The following is a 17,384-nucleotide window of genomic DNA, read 5'->3' on the forward strand; positions in this document are numbered from 1 at the left end:
CTTATTGTGTGTAGTAGTCCTTTTAATTCAGATGCTGCTCTGTTATAATTCCTTTTATTGATTTCAGTTCTATGGTTTTGCCACTTTTTACGAAGTCTTCGTGTCTCTATGATTTTTTCTTTTACAATAATTGGATTATCACCTTTGGATTTATTATCGGCAACATTGGGAGTTGCGTGCCAGGCTGCTGTTTGAATTCCTTTTGTTAGATTTGCGACGGCTAATTTGCTATTATTATACTATAATAATTTACTAATTAATATGAATTACTAATTACTAATTATATAAAAAAAATTTCTCGTTACAGGCATTCTCAACAAACGCTACCAATATCACTAAGGACAATACTACAGGCAAAACAACTACGGTTAGTAAATTTCTTAATATTTTAACATACTTTAGCATAGCATGCCAATTTTTGACAAAACCTAAATGTTCAGTTTAGAGTTTAGAGCAATAATTTATTTTAAGTGGCTTTTTGTAAATATTTTTTATTTCTACTATAACTGTGTAATAGCCTCTATTTCTATTATTTCTGTTTTGTTTTGTTTTTTGTTAATCTCATATATCTATTTCATATTTTATTTCTCTAATTAATTCTACAGGGTGTAACAACAATACAGTTCATATATTAAATCACATATTCTCGGACCAAAAATAGTTCGATTGAACCTAAATTACCTTAGTACAAATATGCACACAAAAAAAGTTACAGCTTTTTGAAGTTACAAAATGAAAATGGATCTTTTCCGATATATATTCTTGAGAATCTACCAAGTTTTCATAACCTTGTTAATAATAAATATAAACAAGTTTCAAAAGTTATGCATCACCTAAAGTTATGCTCATTTTCATACTTGATTTTTTCATGAACAAATTAACAGATTCTGCTATTTTTTTATTATTTTAGATTTTCCTTTGGTATTTACACACTTTGGCAAATGTTTACACAAACCTCCTTTTCGGACTTATACCGGGTGGAAGAAAATACTGTTTTTCATATGTTAAGCTTGAGACACCCTGTAGGGAGGAGAAGGTACAAGTGTGAGTACTTTCGAAATCGTATGATAGTCATATTTTGTGAACATTTTGTTTTTTGAATGTCCCTGATATCTTTAGAAACAAAAGAAATAGGTATACGGTTTCATTCTTTACCATGATGTGTTTTAACTGAAACAAAAGTTTGAGACACCCTGTAGGAAGGAAATGGTACAAAGGTATACATCGAAATGATGTTGTAGTCTCATATTTTGTGAATATTTTGTTTTTTAGTTTCTCTGATATTTTTAATAACAAAGAAACTAGATGGTTTTAGTATATAATAATATGTGTTTTAACTGACGACATGCGATCCGTGAGGATTCCATATCATACACTAAGATGAAATTATTTCATACAGGGTGTTTCATTGGGAAAATAACATACGTTAGCTGTAGAAAGAGGACACTTAGGCGGTCTCAAAAATACCATATTAATGGGTCTTACTCTATTAATAACAAAGATACTGGGTGTTTTATCTATTTTGTCATTTTTTTATTTGGTTCATAACTTTTTAACCACACTGTAAATTTATGTTATATTTGGCAGGCAAATATCCTTTAAGTTGTACAATAAATTAGTTTATTTACAATTGTAAAAAATCCAGGCCCGGATTAAAAAATATTGGAAAAATATTCCGACCCAAAAACAACACCCTGTACATTAATTTTTTTTAAATGGATTTTTCATTCGAAAAGAGGATGAAAAACTAAATTTAGTGGTATACTTTGAATTTTCGGCAAAAAGATTTTTCTGGTCAAATTTTGAATTTGAATTCTGAAATTACGTGAATTGCGAGAGCTCTAAGTAGAAAAAATTTAAATACAACTTACAACTTGTTAACCGCACTGTATATTTATTTTATATTTAACATGCGAATATTCTTTTAGGCGTCCAATCAATTAATTTATTTACAATTATAAAAAATTCAGGTCCGGAGTAAAAAATATTGTAAAAATGTTCCGACCCAAAAAACACCCTGTAGGTATATTAAATTTTTTAAAATTAATTTTGCATTGAAAGGAGGATAAATAACTACTTTTAGTGATATACTTTGAATTTTTGGCAAACTGATTTTTCTGGTCAAATTTTGAATTTGAAATCTGATTTGTCAGTTGCGAGAGCTGTAAGAAGAAAAAATTAAAATGCGACTAATTTTAATTAATACAATTATTTAATCTAAATTAGTAAAATGTTAACATTTCAGTGTGGTTTAATATGTGTGACAAATAGTTTATGGCGAATATTCATCTTTAATTAATGAATAAATAATAAAGAGTCAATAAAGAACACATCACTTTAATCAACAAAGTATCTAGAACTGATAACAAAACAGCGAAAATTTGCAGCATAATAACTATTTAAAACTAAAGTACCTATTCAAAATTACCACCATCAAAAATTATTTTTATATGTGTGCAAATGTGAATATTTTACCAATTTAGATTAAATAATGATATTAATTAAAATTAAGTCATATTTTAATTTATTTTACTTTGAGCTTCGCAATTCATATAATTTCAGAATTCAAATTCAAAATTTTACCAGAAAAATCATTCTGGCGAAAATTCAAAGTATACCACTAAATTTAGTTTTTCATCATCTTTTCAAGTGCAAAATCCATTTTAAAATAATTTAATATACAGGGTGTTTTTTGGGTCGGAACATTTATACAATATTTTTTAATCCGGACCTGGATTTTTTATAATTGTAATTAAATTAATTGGTTGGACACCTAAAAGAATATTCGCATGTTAAACATAAAATCAATATACAGTGCGGTTGACAAGTTGTAAGATGTATTTCAATTTTTTTCTACTTAGAGCTCTCGCAATTCACTTAATTTCAGAAGTCAAATTCAAAATTTGACCAGAAAAATCATTTTGCCGAAAATGCAAAGTACATGTACCACTAAATTTAGTTTTTATTCCTCTTTTCAACTGAAAAATCCATTTTAAAAAATTTTATGTACAGGGTGTTTTTTTTTGTCGGAATATTTTTCCAATATTTTTTAATCCGGACCTGGATTTTTACAATTGTAAATAAATTAATTTCTTGTACACCTTAAACGATATTTGCGTGCCAAATATAAAATAAATATACAGTGTAGTTACAAAGTTATGAACCAATTAAAAAGATGGCAAAATAGATAAAACACCGAGGATCTTTGTTATTAATGGAGTAAGACCCATTAAGTATGGTATTTTTGAGACCGTCTAAGTGTCCTCTTTCTACAGTTAACGTATGTTACTTTCCCAATGAAACACCCTGTATGTCACAATGCTAAAGGAACAAAGTATTCAAAGAAAGAAAATCTGCGCAATGTACCTCTCGCTATTTAAAGAGACACCAAATCCGTAGATACTCTCAAGTAAATTCCACCCCTAAACATCACAGAGCCTCCATTAAACAATCCCGTCTCTATTAGTCTCTATTATGTTGCGCTGTGCATATCGTTCACTTGGACGACAAATAACACAATGTCGACCACAATGGTTAACCTTATATGCTTTTCCGCTTTTAAAGAATTGTTAACTGTTTTTTTTATTGTTAATTTAGTTTTGTTTGAGTTAAAACACGTCATATTAAAGAAAAAAGGCGTATATTTTCTTTGTTTCTAAAGGTATGAGGGACATTCAAAAAACAAAATGTTCACAAAACATAATACAGTGGAACCTCGATAACTCGGATTAATCGGGACCGCGGCCGATCCGGGTTATCGAAAATCCGGGTTACCGGAGAGCATGGTAAAAATTAATAAAATACGGTATATTTATAGATAAAGTGCGTTATAATTAAAATAACATGAAATATACAGGGTGTCCAGAAACTCTACCGACAAACGAAGACAGGGGATTCCTCAGATAATTTTAAGATATTTTAACCCAATTCACCTAGTCCGAAAATGTTTCCTAAGGGAGCTAGAGCTCTTTTAAGATGGCGTCTTGTAATTAATTTTTCTTAAATTACTCCAGAACGCTTCTATTGAGAAAATCTAAAATTGGTACACATAATTATCTTCCGGAGATAAATTGACTCCATGTATTGCGAATTTCTAGTACCGGTCATAGGCGTCCGTTTTGGGTAGGGCAACAGTTATTTTATCGTGTAACTTTTTTATCTTTCATTACTAAGCATTTTTGACTCTGGATTATTAAATTGTGAGGTATTCTACAACTAAAAGGTGCTCCTGTTTTAGGTCGATAGGATACACCGTTTTCTAGAAAAATCGATTTTAAAATTTTTTCTTTTTTTGATTTTCCAAAAAAAATTAAAAAAAAAACTGTTCCGAAATCCGAAAACTGGTATGTTTATTTATATCTCAGAGATAAATCGATTTCATTAATTGCGAATTTCTAGTACGGGTCATATGCGTCCGTTTTGGGTAGATCAACGGTTATTTTATTGCATAACATTGTTGTCTTTAATTTTTAAGCATTCTTGACTCGAAATTATTATGTTATGAGGTATTCAAGTACTAAAAGTTACTCTTGATTTAAGTTGATAAAATACACCGTTTTTTTGAAAATTTTTATCAATTCAACGTCATATTTCAATTGAAGACGTCATCTTCAAAGAGCTCTAGCTCCCTTAGGAAGCATTTTCGGACTAGGTGAATTGAGCTAAATTATCTTAAAATTATCTGAAGAATCTCCTGTCTTCGTTTGTCGGTAGAGTTTCTGGACACTCTGTATATGCACAGTACACATCTAACTTACATATAGTTGTATCTTCTTCTTCTTCATGTGCCGTGTTCGATTATCGAACGTTGGCTATCAAATTGGCTATAGCAATTTTGTTAACGGCAGCTCGGAAAAGGGATGCAGAGGATCTGTTATACCATTCTCTCAGGTTTTTCGTTCTTACGTTCTTCTTCGACCTGGACCTCTTCTTCCGTCTACCTTGCCTTGTATTATAATTAAACGGAGTATATTATATCTCTCTGGGTGTTGCATAACATGGCCAAAATATTCAAGTTTTCGATTTTTAACTGTTCTGACGACTTCCGTGGCTTTTCCCAACCGGTGCAAAACAACTTCGTTAGGAACCCTATCCTATAGTTGTATAGAGTATAGTATAGATAGTATAGAGTATTGTTCATTTCTAGGTAAAAAAACTAAAGTCAGTTTCGGTTGTGCCAATTTCGTCTGTAATCGGAACGATGTTGTTATTTAAGAACAGTGGCTCTTTCATTATTTAAAAGACCATTGTAAGAATTTTTTAGAAGACAGTTGGAAATAAATAAAGGAATAACAGGTGCCTGTTGTTTGCGATAGCCCGAGATAATGAACGTCGCTCTGCCGCCGCAGCCGTGTGCCATGAGTCATTTTTACCATCGTATAGTTCAAATTACACAAATACCCATTATCTCTCGGTCAAAGCGAAGTTTCATCAATGAAACTCGATATTGTTAAGACATTCCAGAAGAGGCTACAGATAAAGTGTTTTAACATAATACATACATTTTTATTATTGAAATGTTTGTCTGATGAAAATTGGTCCGGGTTAGCCGGACTTCCGGGTTATCGGGGGCCGACTTATCGAGGTTCCACTTTACTACAATACCATATCGATGTATGCCGATACTTATACATCGTCCTCCCTACAGGATATCTCAAATTTAACATAAGAAAAACATTGTTTTTTCTTCCACCCGGTGTAAGTTCAAAAAAGAAGTTTGAGTAAACCTTTGCCCGACTGTGTAAATACCAAAGAAAAATCTAAAATAATAAAAAAGCTAGCAAAATGCGTGAATCTGTTCACGGAAAAATCAACTCTTAAAATGACCATACTTTTTAGGTGATGCATAACTTTTGAAACTATGTGTACTTTAATGGCAATTTTGTCATAGCTGTTTGAAGCATTGTTTGAAGCTACTCTTAATCTGATTGCGTCGTAATTATTTTAATAAAAAATAGGAAATAAAAATTCTCTATTTGGGACCAGGAAAAAGTTCTAGTATGCTCTGGAAATATGAATAAACATTGTATTATATTACGAAATAGAAAATAGACCTTTCACATAAATTTTTAAAAACATTGGTTCAAATGGGTTAACTATGTACTTCAAATGTTATAGAAGTGTTTACAACCTAAATAGGTCACACCGTAAGCAAAATAATATGTAATTGAAAACGTGTCATAGGAGAATTACTAGAATTAGTAAATATTAATAATTTTACGAGCTATAAATCCTTACGTTAACTTTTGTTTTGATTCTATTGGTACTAGTGTTGCCCAAAATCGGTCTTGGTGTTGCAGTATTGGTCTTGTTCTTGCGTGTTAGCAAGACCAAGACCAAGACCAAGACCGCCTTATTTTAGCAAGACCAAGACCAAGACTGACCGTGCAAGACTTGAGCAAGAACAAGACTAAGCCTGCGAGACTCTTGCGTCTTGCAGTTTGAGTGTCGTTTTATGGAATAATACAGGGTGTAACAAAAATACAGGTCATAAATTTAATCACATATTCTGGGACTAAAAATAGTTCGATTGAACCTAACTTACCTTAGTACAAATGTGCACATAAAAAAAGTTAGAGCCCTTTGAAGTTACAAAATGAAAATCTATTTTTTCCAATATATCGAAAACTACTGGAGATTTTTTATTGAAAATGAAGTGGCATTCTTATGGCAGTAGTATCTTAAGAAAAAATTATAGTGAAATTTAGACACCCCATAAAAATTTTATGGGGGTTTAGTTCCTTTAAACCCCCCCAAACTTTTGTGTACGTTTCAATTTGATTATTATTGTAGTACCAGTAGTTAAACACAATGCTTTAAAAACTTCTTTGCCTCTTGGTACTTTTTCGAAAAGTCAGTATTTGTCGAGATATTTTGCATATTATTTGTCAAATCCACCACATATTTGTATATGGTTAAGTACGATTATGGAGACTTGATAATAATAGGAAAATATTTATGATTTACATTTTTAGGAAAAATTTGAACCATATTAAAAAAGAAGTCACATCTCGATAAATTGTGCCTTATCGAAAAAATACAAAGAAGCAAAAAAGTTTTAAAAACACTGTGTAACTAATGGTATCGCAGTAATAGTTTAAAAGGAACGTACACAATTATTTGGGAGGTTTAAAGGAACAAAACCCCCATAAAATCTCTATGTAAACATATTACGAAAGAAGCCGCAACTCGATAAAAACTGCCTTGTCGAAAAAATACTAAGAACCAAAATAGTTTTAAAAATATTGAATTTAACTAATAGTATCACAATAATAATTTAATTGGAACGTACACAAAAGTTTGGGTGGGTTTAAGGGAACAAAACCCCCATAACATTTTATGGGGTGCACAAATTTCACTATAATTTTTTCCTTAAGATATTCCTGCCATAAAAATGCCACATGTCCATTTTCAATAAAAAATCTCTAATAGTTTTCGATATATTGAAAAAATCGATTTTCATTTTGTAACTTCAAAGGGCTGTAACTTTTTTTATGTGCATATTTGTACTAAGGTAAGTTAGGTTCATTCGAACTATTTTTGGTCCTAGAATAGGTGATTTAATTTATGACCTGTATTTTTGTTACACCCTGTATATTAGTTCGGGTATATGCTTAGAGACTATGAGATACAAAAAAATATGTAACAAAAATTTGAAAAATTGGATTTATCCGCATTATGAACAATACGATGAACATACATACCGAATTAAAAATATAAACACTTATTTATTGGATACGTACTCAGAGGTCATAATAAATTATTATACAATGTAAAAATAAAATATTTCATTCTTTCCTAATATCAGACGACGCCTTCGCTCCGAAATTAATTACAATTGAGTAATTGTCTAGATTTTGAGAATAGCAACCTTTCATAAAGTAATCTTCTTGTGTTGACAGTATAATAATATCGCATTGAAACTTTTAAAGAAGTATGTCGCCTAAAGTGATAGAAATATAATACGAATAGCTTATCCACTGTTACGGAAAACCACTCAATTGTTTTTCCTTATCCATATCGTAAAGACTAAACGTCCTACTTATAAACTGTTTGTAGGGTGTGCATTGTGTGCAATTAGATATTAGATCAATCGGCCAAACAAAATTTTTTGCTGAAAAAGCACTAGATTAGATAATACCTGGCTACGCACGCAAATGTTACAAAACCTTAAAATTTCAAAAAAAGAGATATTATTATATAAAAAGATATATTGGCCGATGTGAAAAACTTATGAGAGGATGGGCGATCGGGCTGCATTAAAAACTAAAAAACAATGTTTTTTAAAATGAAATAAACAAATTACTTATCGAAAACTCATAAATAAAGTTTAAACTTCAGTTTAGGCATTTCGAGATTTCGAAAATAATATTTTTTACTTGTGTTTTTGAGCCTTAAAAATCGTCATTTTTCGATTTTTTTCAGTTTTAAATTGTTTATAACTCAGAAACGAATAACTCTAGACAAAAACTACAAAACACCTTTTTTGTTCCATATGATTCAAAGAACCTAAAATAAGTCTGCCAGGGCTGAAACAATTGATTTTTATAATTTGTTTAAATTTGTTTTTAAATAAATATAGAAATAACTCAGAAATTACGGCATTTCGGTATAGGAAATATTAGGTACCTGAAAATTTATTAGTAGTTATTATGGTTCAAAATGCAAAAATATACAGGGTGTTCTAGTAGAAATACGAAAGTTCATTATATTTAAAAAAAAACGCAAGATCTGACAACAATGTGTAATTACCACTATAATATCGGCCGCATTAGAAGACCTATACCCATCAAATTCTATAAAAATCGTTCAAGTCGTTTCCGAGATATTTGAGGCGTTCCATACATAAAACTCACTCTGTATAAATGTTATTTAATTAAACTGCGTGTATTACTTTGTATTAATTCTTGTTAAAAAAAGTCAATCTTAAAATTTTTAACTAATAGCAAGCAAAAATTATCAACTAATAATAGTGTCAAAGCTATTGCGGACTGTGCAGTAATTTAATTTGTTTTTTTTTTTATTTATTTTTTATTTGAATAAATGGCAAATTGTAGAACTCTTTTATTCCATTTCATTTCATATACCTAATGTGAGAGTCCATCAATCCCTTTCTAGACAGATCCCCTTCTTTAAAATACAGTCAATTTTATGTCATCTATTTGTTTTTTTTTGTGTTTTCCATGTTTTTCCATGTTTTAGCACATGTCAGGTTATTAAATGCAAACGTTTATTAAGAAACAGACTAACTCCCGTGGGACATGGTAGATAGCCCAGTTAGGTAGAGTATAGGCAGGGATAGTTTAGATCGTGGGTTCAAACCCACCTAATGTGAGTTTTTTATTAATAAATAGCAATATGCTAGTGGGTAACTGCGAGACTTGTAAGACTCTTGCTGCAAGACCAAGACCAAGACCAAGACTGGGAGTGCAATAACAAGACCAAGACCAAGACCAGGTGTACTGGTGCAAGACCAAGACCAAGTCTGTCCATGTCTCGTCTTGGTCTTGTATTTGGGCAACACTAATTGGTACATATTCTACATTCGATAATAGTCCAGTCGACAGCAGTTTGTCCTCTAAAAATCATATGAATAAGCTGAGAATATTAATTTTGACACCTCAAAAAAAGCATAAAAGCTTTCGACGACTACCCCGATGCTTCCCCCTAAAACCTCCTCGCAGAGGGGAAAAACGAAAAACATTGATTTACCAAAAACACGTACGTCGCAGAAAAAAATGTATAAAAATGTAAAAAAAGATAAATGTAGCTGAGATAATTTATAACTTCTTTTTCTTCAAGTGCCATCTCCGCTACGGGGTTGGCAATCATCATAGCTATTTTAATTTTTGAGACAGTAGCACTAAATAGTTGTTTTGAACTGCATCCAAACCATTCTCTCAGGTTCTTCAACCATGATATTCGTCTTCATCCGATGCTTCTTCTGCCATCAATATCTCCTTGCACTATGAGCCGCAGCATGCAATACTTCTCGCCCCGCATCACATGTCCGAAATACTGCAGCTTCTTTCTTTAATTGTAAATTCAGCTTTCTTCTCTGTACCTATTCTTCTCAGTACTTCATTGTTCGTAACTATATCTACCCAGAAAACCCTCATAATTCTTCTATAGGTCCACATTTCCAAGGCGCTCAGTCGTCTCATTGTCTCTACATTTAACGTCCATAATTCCACTCCATAGTATAGTACACTGTATAAGTACGTAACATTTTGTTAAGCGTACTTTAAGTCCTAATGTTAAATCTTTGCTACATAGGACCTTTTTCATTTTCATAAAATTAGAACGTGCTTTTTCGATTCTGAATTTGATTTCTACAGTGTAGTAATTATGTTCTGTTATAAGTGTTCCTAGGTAAGTGTACTTTTTTACTCTTTCGATCTGCTGGCCCTCTACTATCAAGATTTCGTTAGTGTTATGGTTGTTTTTACTAATTTTCATATACTTCGTCTTTTGATGTTGAGAGAGAGTCCGTGCTCCCTACTACACCTTACTATTTTACTCGTGAGTAGAGTTGCACAAGTTTGACTTGAATGTTTGAACTTGACTTGAGTTTGATTTAATTTCAAGTCAAACTCAAGTCAATCTTTCTGACAAATAATTCAAGTTAAGTCAAACTGGTCAATTGTACAGGTTTGAAAATTCAAACTGTTTGTCAAACTATTTTGAAAGAGTTTGAAAAATAATTTATTTGGTACCTAGATATACTTTTTTGTCGAGATTGACATGTTAGTTGCCAATTAAGATAAGAAAATTAATAATACAATGAGTGCCACATAAAAGTATCTTGATATAGGAAGCGATTATAATCGAAATAGGCTAAATTTTTTGAAAATGATTCCTGTATGCTTAGAATTGCTTGATGGCAAGCTTCGTTTTATCGATATAACTTTTTTATATTTGAGTGTTACTAGATTAAAACAAAGAATTTGATGGATAGTTTTTTTTTATCATACCAAGTGTACGCAAGTTGAGGGAGGTGGGGAGGGGGCATGTAAAACGTTACGGCGCGTTATACGGGGGAGGGGGGTCGAACAGCGCGTTACGTAAAATTGTTTTTTTAAATTAAATCTACGGAATCTCTTTAAAAAAACTACGGAATCACAATCTCCCAACTTTTCAGCTTTAGTTTATATTTTACATAGAATCCCTGGATTCTATTATATTGCCCCCTCACGCTCCTCTCATGTTACAATAGGACAATAGTATTCAAGTGAAAAAATCTTAAAATTTATGTTAACCAGATCAAGCACAGTAACACGTGTTTGCAATAAATAGCTGGAACTTTCTTTAGAACAAAAGATGAAAAGATACAGATGCGATAAAGAGGTTGTAAGAGCTTCAAAAATTGCGTTACGTAATACTTGAACTTTAGCAAAAACTTGTGAAGGAAAAACAAAATATTATATTTTTGATAGAGTAGGTTTAATGAATTTTTTGCAACTTTGCAATGTCGTCTTAAAGAATTAGTTCACTATTTGTCATTTTATAACGCTGTTCTTTATTTTTACATAATACAAGTATGCAGATTTTTTTCTTTAATTTTTGCACTGGGAATACCTTCAAAATCAGACTCAATTTGATCTGGTACTTATTCTGAGCCGAAAAATATTCAGGTTCAGATATTATTTCACAAAGCACACAATTCAAAACGAACGTAATAAGCAAGCCAAGCATATACTTCTTAATAATATGTACTACAAACTAATTTGCGAAGTAGCAGATTCAGACCTATCCAAATAAGTCAAAACAAAAGTCGATACGCTTTCAATTAGAATTGGAAATAAACACGTTGCGCAATATGATATTTAAACTTCAAACTGTTTGAAGAAGTTTGGTTTCAAGTCAAACCTAAAGATATTGAAATCAAGTCAAGTCAAACTTTTTTACAAAAATAGTTTGGTTTTCAAGTCAAGTCAAGTTTGTTGAATAAAATCAAACTAGTTTGACTTGATGCATATCTACTCGTGAGTCTTTCCAGGTCTTGTAAACTATCGGCTATTAGTACTGTATCATCTGCATATCTAATGTTGTTCACTAAGACTCCATTTACTTTTATGCCGACTGTTTCATATTCCAGAGTTTCTCGAATTACCTCTTCAGAATAAGCGTTAAATAAATAATAGAAATGATAGAATGCAGCCTTGCTGGTGAATACCAGCAACCAAAGTTATGATAACCATGCTGACCGGAACCGATAGGCACCGTAAAAAGAAGAAAACCGTCGAGAAAGCATTGATTTCAATTGCGTAACATACATTAAAAATAGTCGGTCGCTTCAAGCGTTGTTTCTCATAGAACGGTTGGTTTATTCGACACAATAATTGTTATTAAACATTTTTGTTCAAAATTATCTTAACTACATTTCTTGTTGGAAACAATTTTTTCTACGGCATAGATCTCCTTGGTAAATCGATGTTTTCCATTTTTTTACTCCTGCACGGGGTGTTTTAGGGGGAAGCCCGGAAATGGGATTCGCAAACTTTTTTGCATCGTTTTTGACTTCTCAAAGTCGACTCAGTAAAATTCAGCATTCCTCAAATAACTATAGCAATGAAGTACAAATATAATATGACCTATAAAATATTCTCTAAGAAGAAACAGAAAATGACAACATCACCCAAGAAGAAATACACGAAGCAATCAACAGATCAAAAAAAAAAGAAAATCACTAGGTCAGGGCAATACACCAAATGAGTTAATTAAATACGGGGGTAGAAAATTATAGAAGAGATGACAACATTATTCCACAAAATTGAAAACAACATGACATGAGAAATCAATTGAATTCGACAAGCCCATGTTCACATGCTTTGTGAATCTGAAACAGGAATTCGACAGAGTACGATTGAAAGACGTGCTTACTCTCCTTGGACAGAAACACGTAAGTCAGAAATATAGAAACATAATCAAAGAGCTCAATCGATCCAACAAAACAAGAATAAGAACCAGAGAATCATTGTCGGCATTAGAAAAGGTGACAGCCTCAGCCCATGCCTATTTAATTTGATAATGGATGGAGTTATAGCTGGATGTTAACAAAATGAATCAAGGATACAGAATGGGTAACCGAACCATGAGAATACTTGGCTACGCAGATATGATATCTTAGTAGCCGAAAACGAAGATGACTTACAAAGCTTACTACAAAAATTAATTAAAATAACCGCCGAAAAGTCTAACCTGAGACTATCAACAGAGAAAACCCAATCGATGGTAATATCCAAGAACCCAATTCGATGTAAATTAGTAGTGGACTACCATTTAATCGAACAGGTAACGGATTGTACATATCTGGGTGTGGAAATATCTAACGACAGGCATATGTGGCAAGAAACAAAACAGCAGCCAACAAAAGCGGCGAGAATATCTGGTTTCCTAAGGGATATAATCTGGCGGAATAAATATATGAGTATGAAAGCAAATTCCGCATTCATAAGACATGTGTTAGACCCGTACTGGGCCGAGACAACAAAGAACAAACAAATATTGAGAACAACACAGATGAAAAGCCTAAGATCCATAAGAACTAGGATACGAAACGAAAACACCTTGAGAGAGCTAGGCGTTCGAGACGTAGTGAGATGGACAAAAGCACTATGACGCACGTGGAGAGACTATGTAGACCGGATGGACCATGAACGTATGGCGCAATGGGTGAAGACACAGAAGCCCAATACCAAGCGACCCATAGGAAGACAACTTGTTGGTATGATTTTTATATGTTCAGTGGCATTTCTGACATAGACAAGGCGAATACGGCGGGTTCGTTGGGAAAAATATTCCCATGAGATTTTTTTGCATAATTACATTCGTGAGACATCCCAGAATAAGGTTCAAGAAGTCGCCCACGTGAAAAGTGGGCAAAATTTTTTTAACAATTTTTTTTAATCAAATTGCAAAAATCAATATTTTGGCCAGGGAAATTTTTTTGTAGTTTTGGACCATTCTGGATAAAAAAAGGTCTCATAATTTTTCTCTAAAGTTAATCGTTTTCGAGTTAAAAGCAATTTAAATTTGAAAAAAAATAAAAATGGCGATTTGCAAAGCTTAATAACTCAGTTAAAAATTATTATTATGAAAGTCAGAAAGTGACTAAATCAAAGTTTAATGCCCCCCTACAAGATCCTGAAGAAATGTTTGTCATTATTTTATTACTAAGCTGTTATTTTTACGTAATAATAATGAGCGCCATGCACGAGGTAGGCGGCCGTAAATGTGAGTGCAAGTAAGATGCACAATAATTGGACTGCCGGAGTTTATTTATTTATTTATCCAGACTCTCGAACTCAGCATTTACGGCCGGCTACCACGTGCATAGCGCTCAATATTATTACTTAAAAATAACAGCTTAGTCACGGATTGCAACGAACGAAGTGGCATAGATGCCCTAGCGGCAACTGCTAGCAAAAGACTAAGTTTTCAATCCAATGGCATATAAAACAACATAATTTTATTCTACATCCCACCAGACTGAAAACAATGGGAACCTTCTCTGTTAACACCTCCGAGGCTCCTACAATTTGCAAGCCATAACGGATGCTGAGACTAAGGAAGATGAAGGAACTGTACAATTTATAATTCACGTACCATCTGCTCAGCGCGGTAAAGTTCCAACGAGAATGGATCCCTTCGTACTCCAATCGGAGTAAACATGTAAATCAAAAATGAATAACCATTTTCAATTTCGTTGCAACACGAAACTACAGCCGCATCATTATTTCAGTTCAATCAGAGAGTTCAGCAAGCACCTCTACCGGTTTCGAAACTTATTAGTTTCTCATCAGGAGGCACATATGCTGCTCTCTCTGACTCAACTAGGACAAACCCCACCGTGCAGTCACGGATTGCAACGAACGAAATGGCAGGGATGCCCTAGCGGCAACTGCTATCAAAAAACTAAGTTTTCAATCTAATAGCACATAAAACAACAACAACATTTAAGGTTTTACAAAATAATATTTTTTTATTTATTTATTTCATCATCATTATCATCCAGTCTCAAAAGTCCACTGCTGGACATAGGATTCTTCTTCTGCTGGGCACACAGCTGCTATGACAGCCCTGGGCACTAAGGCTATCTTCTCCCGGTGAGGGTGGTTATCCCTTATCCGAGGGGTGGAATAATTGATACGCTTACTTGTTGAGTTGGTTTATTTACACTCGCATTAGTATAAGCTGGTAGCACCTCACCCAAAGAACATCTCGTGTAGAAAGAGACACTATCTTTAATGTGGAAATATTACGTCTGATCACCAAAACAGAATGACGAATGTCTCATATAGTAATAAAGAATTCCCTTGTTATAGTTTAACTGTTTATATATTTAGAACTGCCTATTCAGCATCGACCATGAAAAGTGTTTATAATTGACTCTGCAATTATTAGTGAATCGTGATCTTGGCTAACAATATTTATATAATCGAATGAAGGTTGTAATGTTGTTTTGATGACATAAATAACTGAAAGTAATTATCGTAGATAATTACAGGGTGTTTTTAAGATATATCTACTGAGTACAGATGAATTCTTGTACACCTTCCCTTTTTAGGAATTTTCCGACTACGGGGAGGGAAATTTGCAAGTCGTACTACCAACCCATACTGTGTTGTAATCAATACAAAAAATTTATTTTATATACAAACTTCCTAAGCCTACGCAAATACATAAATAATATAAAATGTTCGTTTAACAACATTGTTTCGTAACACTTGTCACTCACTGTGTTTTCGGATTGTAAGCATATAATCTATTCTTATGTATTTCCTTGATTTTATTGTTTTCTATTCTGATTTTACAATTAACGTTATTTACTTCTGTTATTGTGAAAGGACCTACATAAAGACTATCCAACTTACCATTCTCTTCCCTTTTTACAAGGACTAGGTCTCCTCTTTTAAAGTGTTGTGGTGTAGCTTTGGGCTTATTTTCTTCTTGCCGCTCTTTTTTGTCTTCCTTGCTTCCATTGCTTCTAGTGAATTGATCTATCGTGTCTATGTATTCTGTGTCCTCTGGTTTCGAAGAAGTGTCCGATATCACGTCTTCTTTGACAAGTGTTCTATTCGGTTTGTTAATGTGACATTCATGGCATTGTTTAACGTATTTTCTTACGTCTTTTTCTAAATTTTTCCATCTAAATCTTGCTTTTAGCTTCTTTATTAGTCTATTTTTCTTTAAGTGTCCTCCGAACATCGGGTGATTATGGTATTCTTCTATTAATCTGTGTTTTTCTTTGTCATCTTTTATTGTTTCTGGTACTTCACATATGTATATTTCTATATTCTTCAATTTTTTATTTCCTTCTTTAATAAATTCATCAATTGTGCACATTTTAAAAATAATATCATTTACGTATATTTTTACTTTACGTACTGCATTCTCTACCGCCAGCTTATCAAGCTGTACCAACGCTTGGTTTAAATCGAAATGATTCAATCCTGTTGCTATGCTTTTGCTGCATTTTATTTTGTTTTTGGCCCTAATGCTCAGTCTTGGTGAGATTAGTTCTGCTCCAAAGGACAAAATTGGTAGTCTATGCGCCTCTAAATTATTTAGTACCTTCCTTACTGTCTGTTTGGTGGCTTCTGGCTGTAGTGCGAGTTCACTTTCAGCCTTTGTTTGTCTTGCTTCTTTCTCCTTTTCTTTTGCTTGAGCTCTTGTTATAGCTAGTATATGGGCGTTGTCTATGTATAGGTTTTTTAGTTGATGCAATGTTATTCTTGAAAGACTATCTGCGTAGTTACTTTTCCCTGTTATATACTCTATTTCGAAGTCATATTCTTCTAGGTCTAATCTGATCCTCGTGAGTTTAGAGGTTGGTTCTTTCATTGCAAATAGGTGTGTCAAAGGTTTATGGTCTGTTTTTACTTTGAATGTTGGTGCTCCATATAGATAACATTTAACATAATTAATTCCCCAATGAATCGCTAGTAATTCCTTAACGATTATAGGTTTATTACATTCTCCTTTACTAAAACTTCTTGATGCATATGCTATAGGTAGGTCAATTCCGTTGTAATCTTGACTTAGGATTGCTGAACAACTCTCATTGGATGCGTCTGTTGTTAAGATAAACTGTTTGTTGAAATCGGGATATTTTAAAATTGGTGGTTTCGTCAGAGATGCTTTAAGCTTTTTGAATGCTTTTTCACACTCCTCGGTCCACGAAAATTCTACTCCTTTCCTCGATAATTTGTTGAGTGGTCTGCATATTTCCGCAAAATTTTTAATAAAACGTCTGTAATAGTTGCAAAATGCTACAAATCTCTTTGTTTCTTCCGCTGTCTTAGGTGTCGGATATTGTTCAATTGCTGCATACTTCGCTTTGTCGGGTGATACTCCCTCTTGAGAAAGATCATGTCCTAAAT

At 32.8% G+C, this 17,384-nt stretch overlaps 1 protein-coding gene across 4 annotated transcripts in view; it reads left to right on the forward strand.

The window, feature by feature from the left end:
- The window catches only part of LOC126878684 (uncharacterized), a 122,132-nt gene that overhangs the window by 37,424 nt on the left and 67,324 nt on the right, over positions 1 to 17,384 (forward strand). For all 4 annotated transcript variants that reach the window (XM_050641541.1, XM_050641544.1, XM_050641543.1 and 1 more), the window contains one exon: positions 308 to 367. In XM_050641541.1, coding sequence (XP_050497498.1) covers positions 308 to 367 — 60 coding nt within the window. The remainder of the gene's footprint in view (positions 1 to 307; positions 368 to 17,384) is intronic.

Source organism: Diabrotica virgifera, chromosome 10 (assembly GCF_917563875.1).
Source record: "Diabrotica virgifera virgifera chromosome 10, PGI_DIABVI_V3a".
Classification (NCBI taxonomy): Eukaryota; Metazoa; Arthropoda; class Insecta; order Coleoptera; family Chrysomelidae; genus Diabrotica; species Diabrotica virgifera.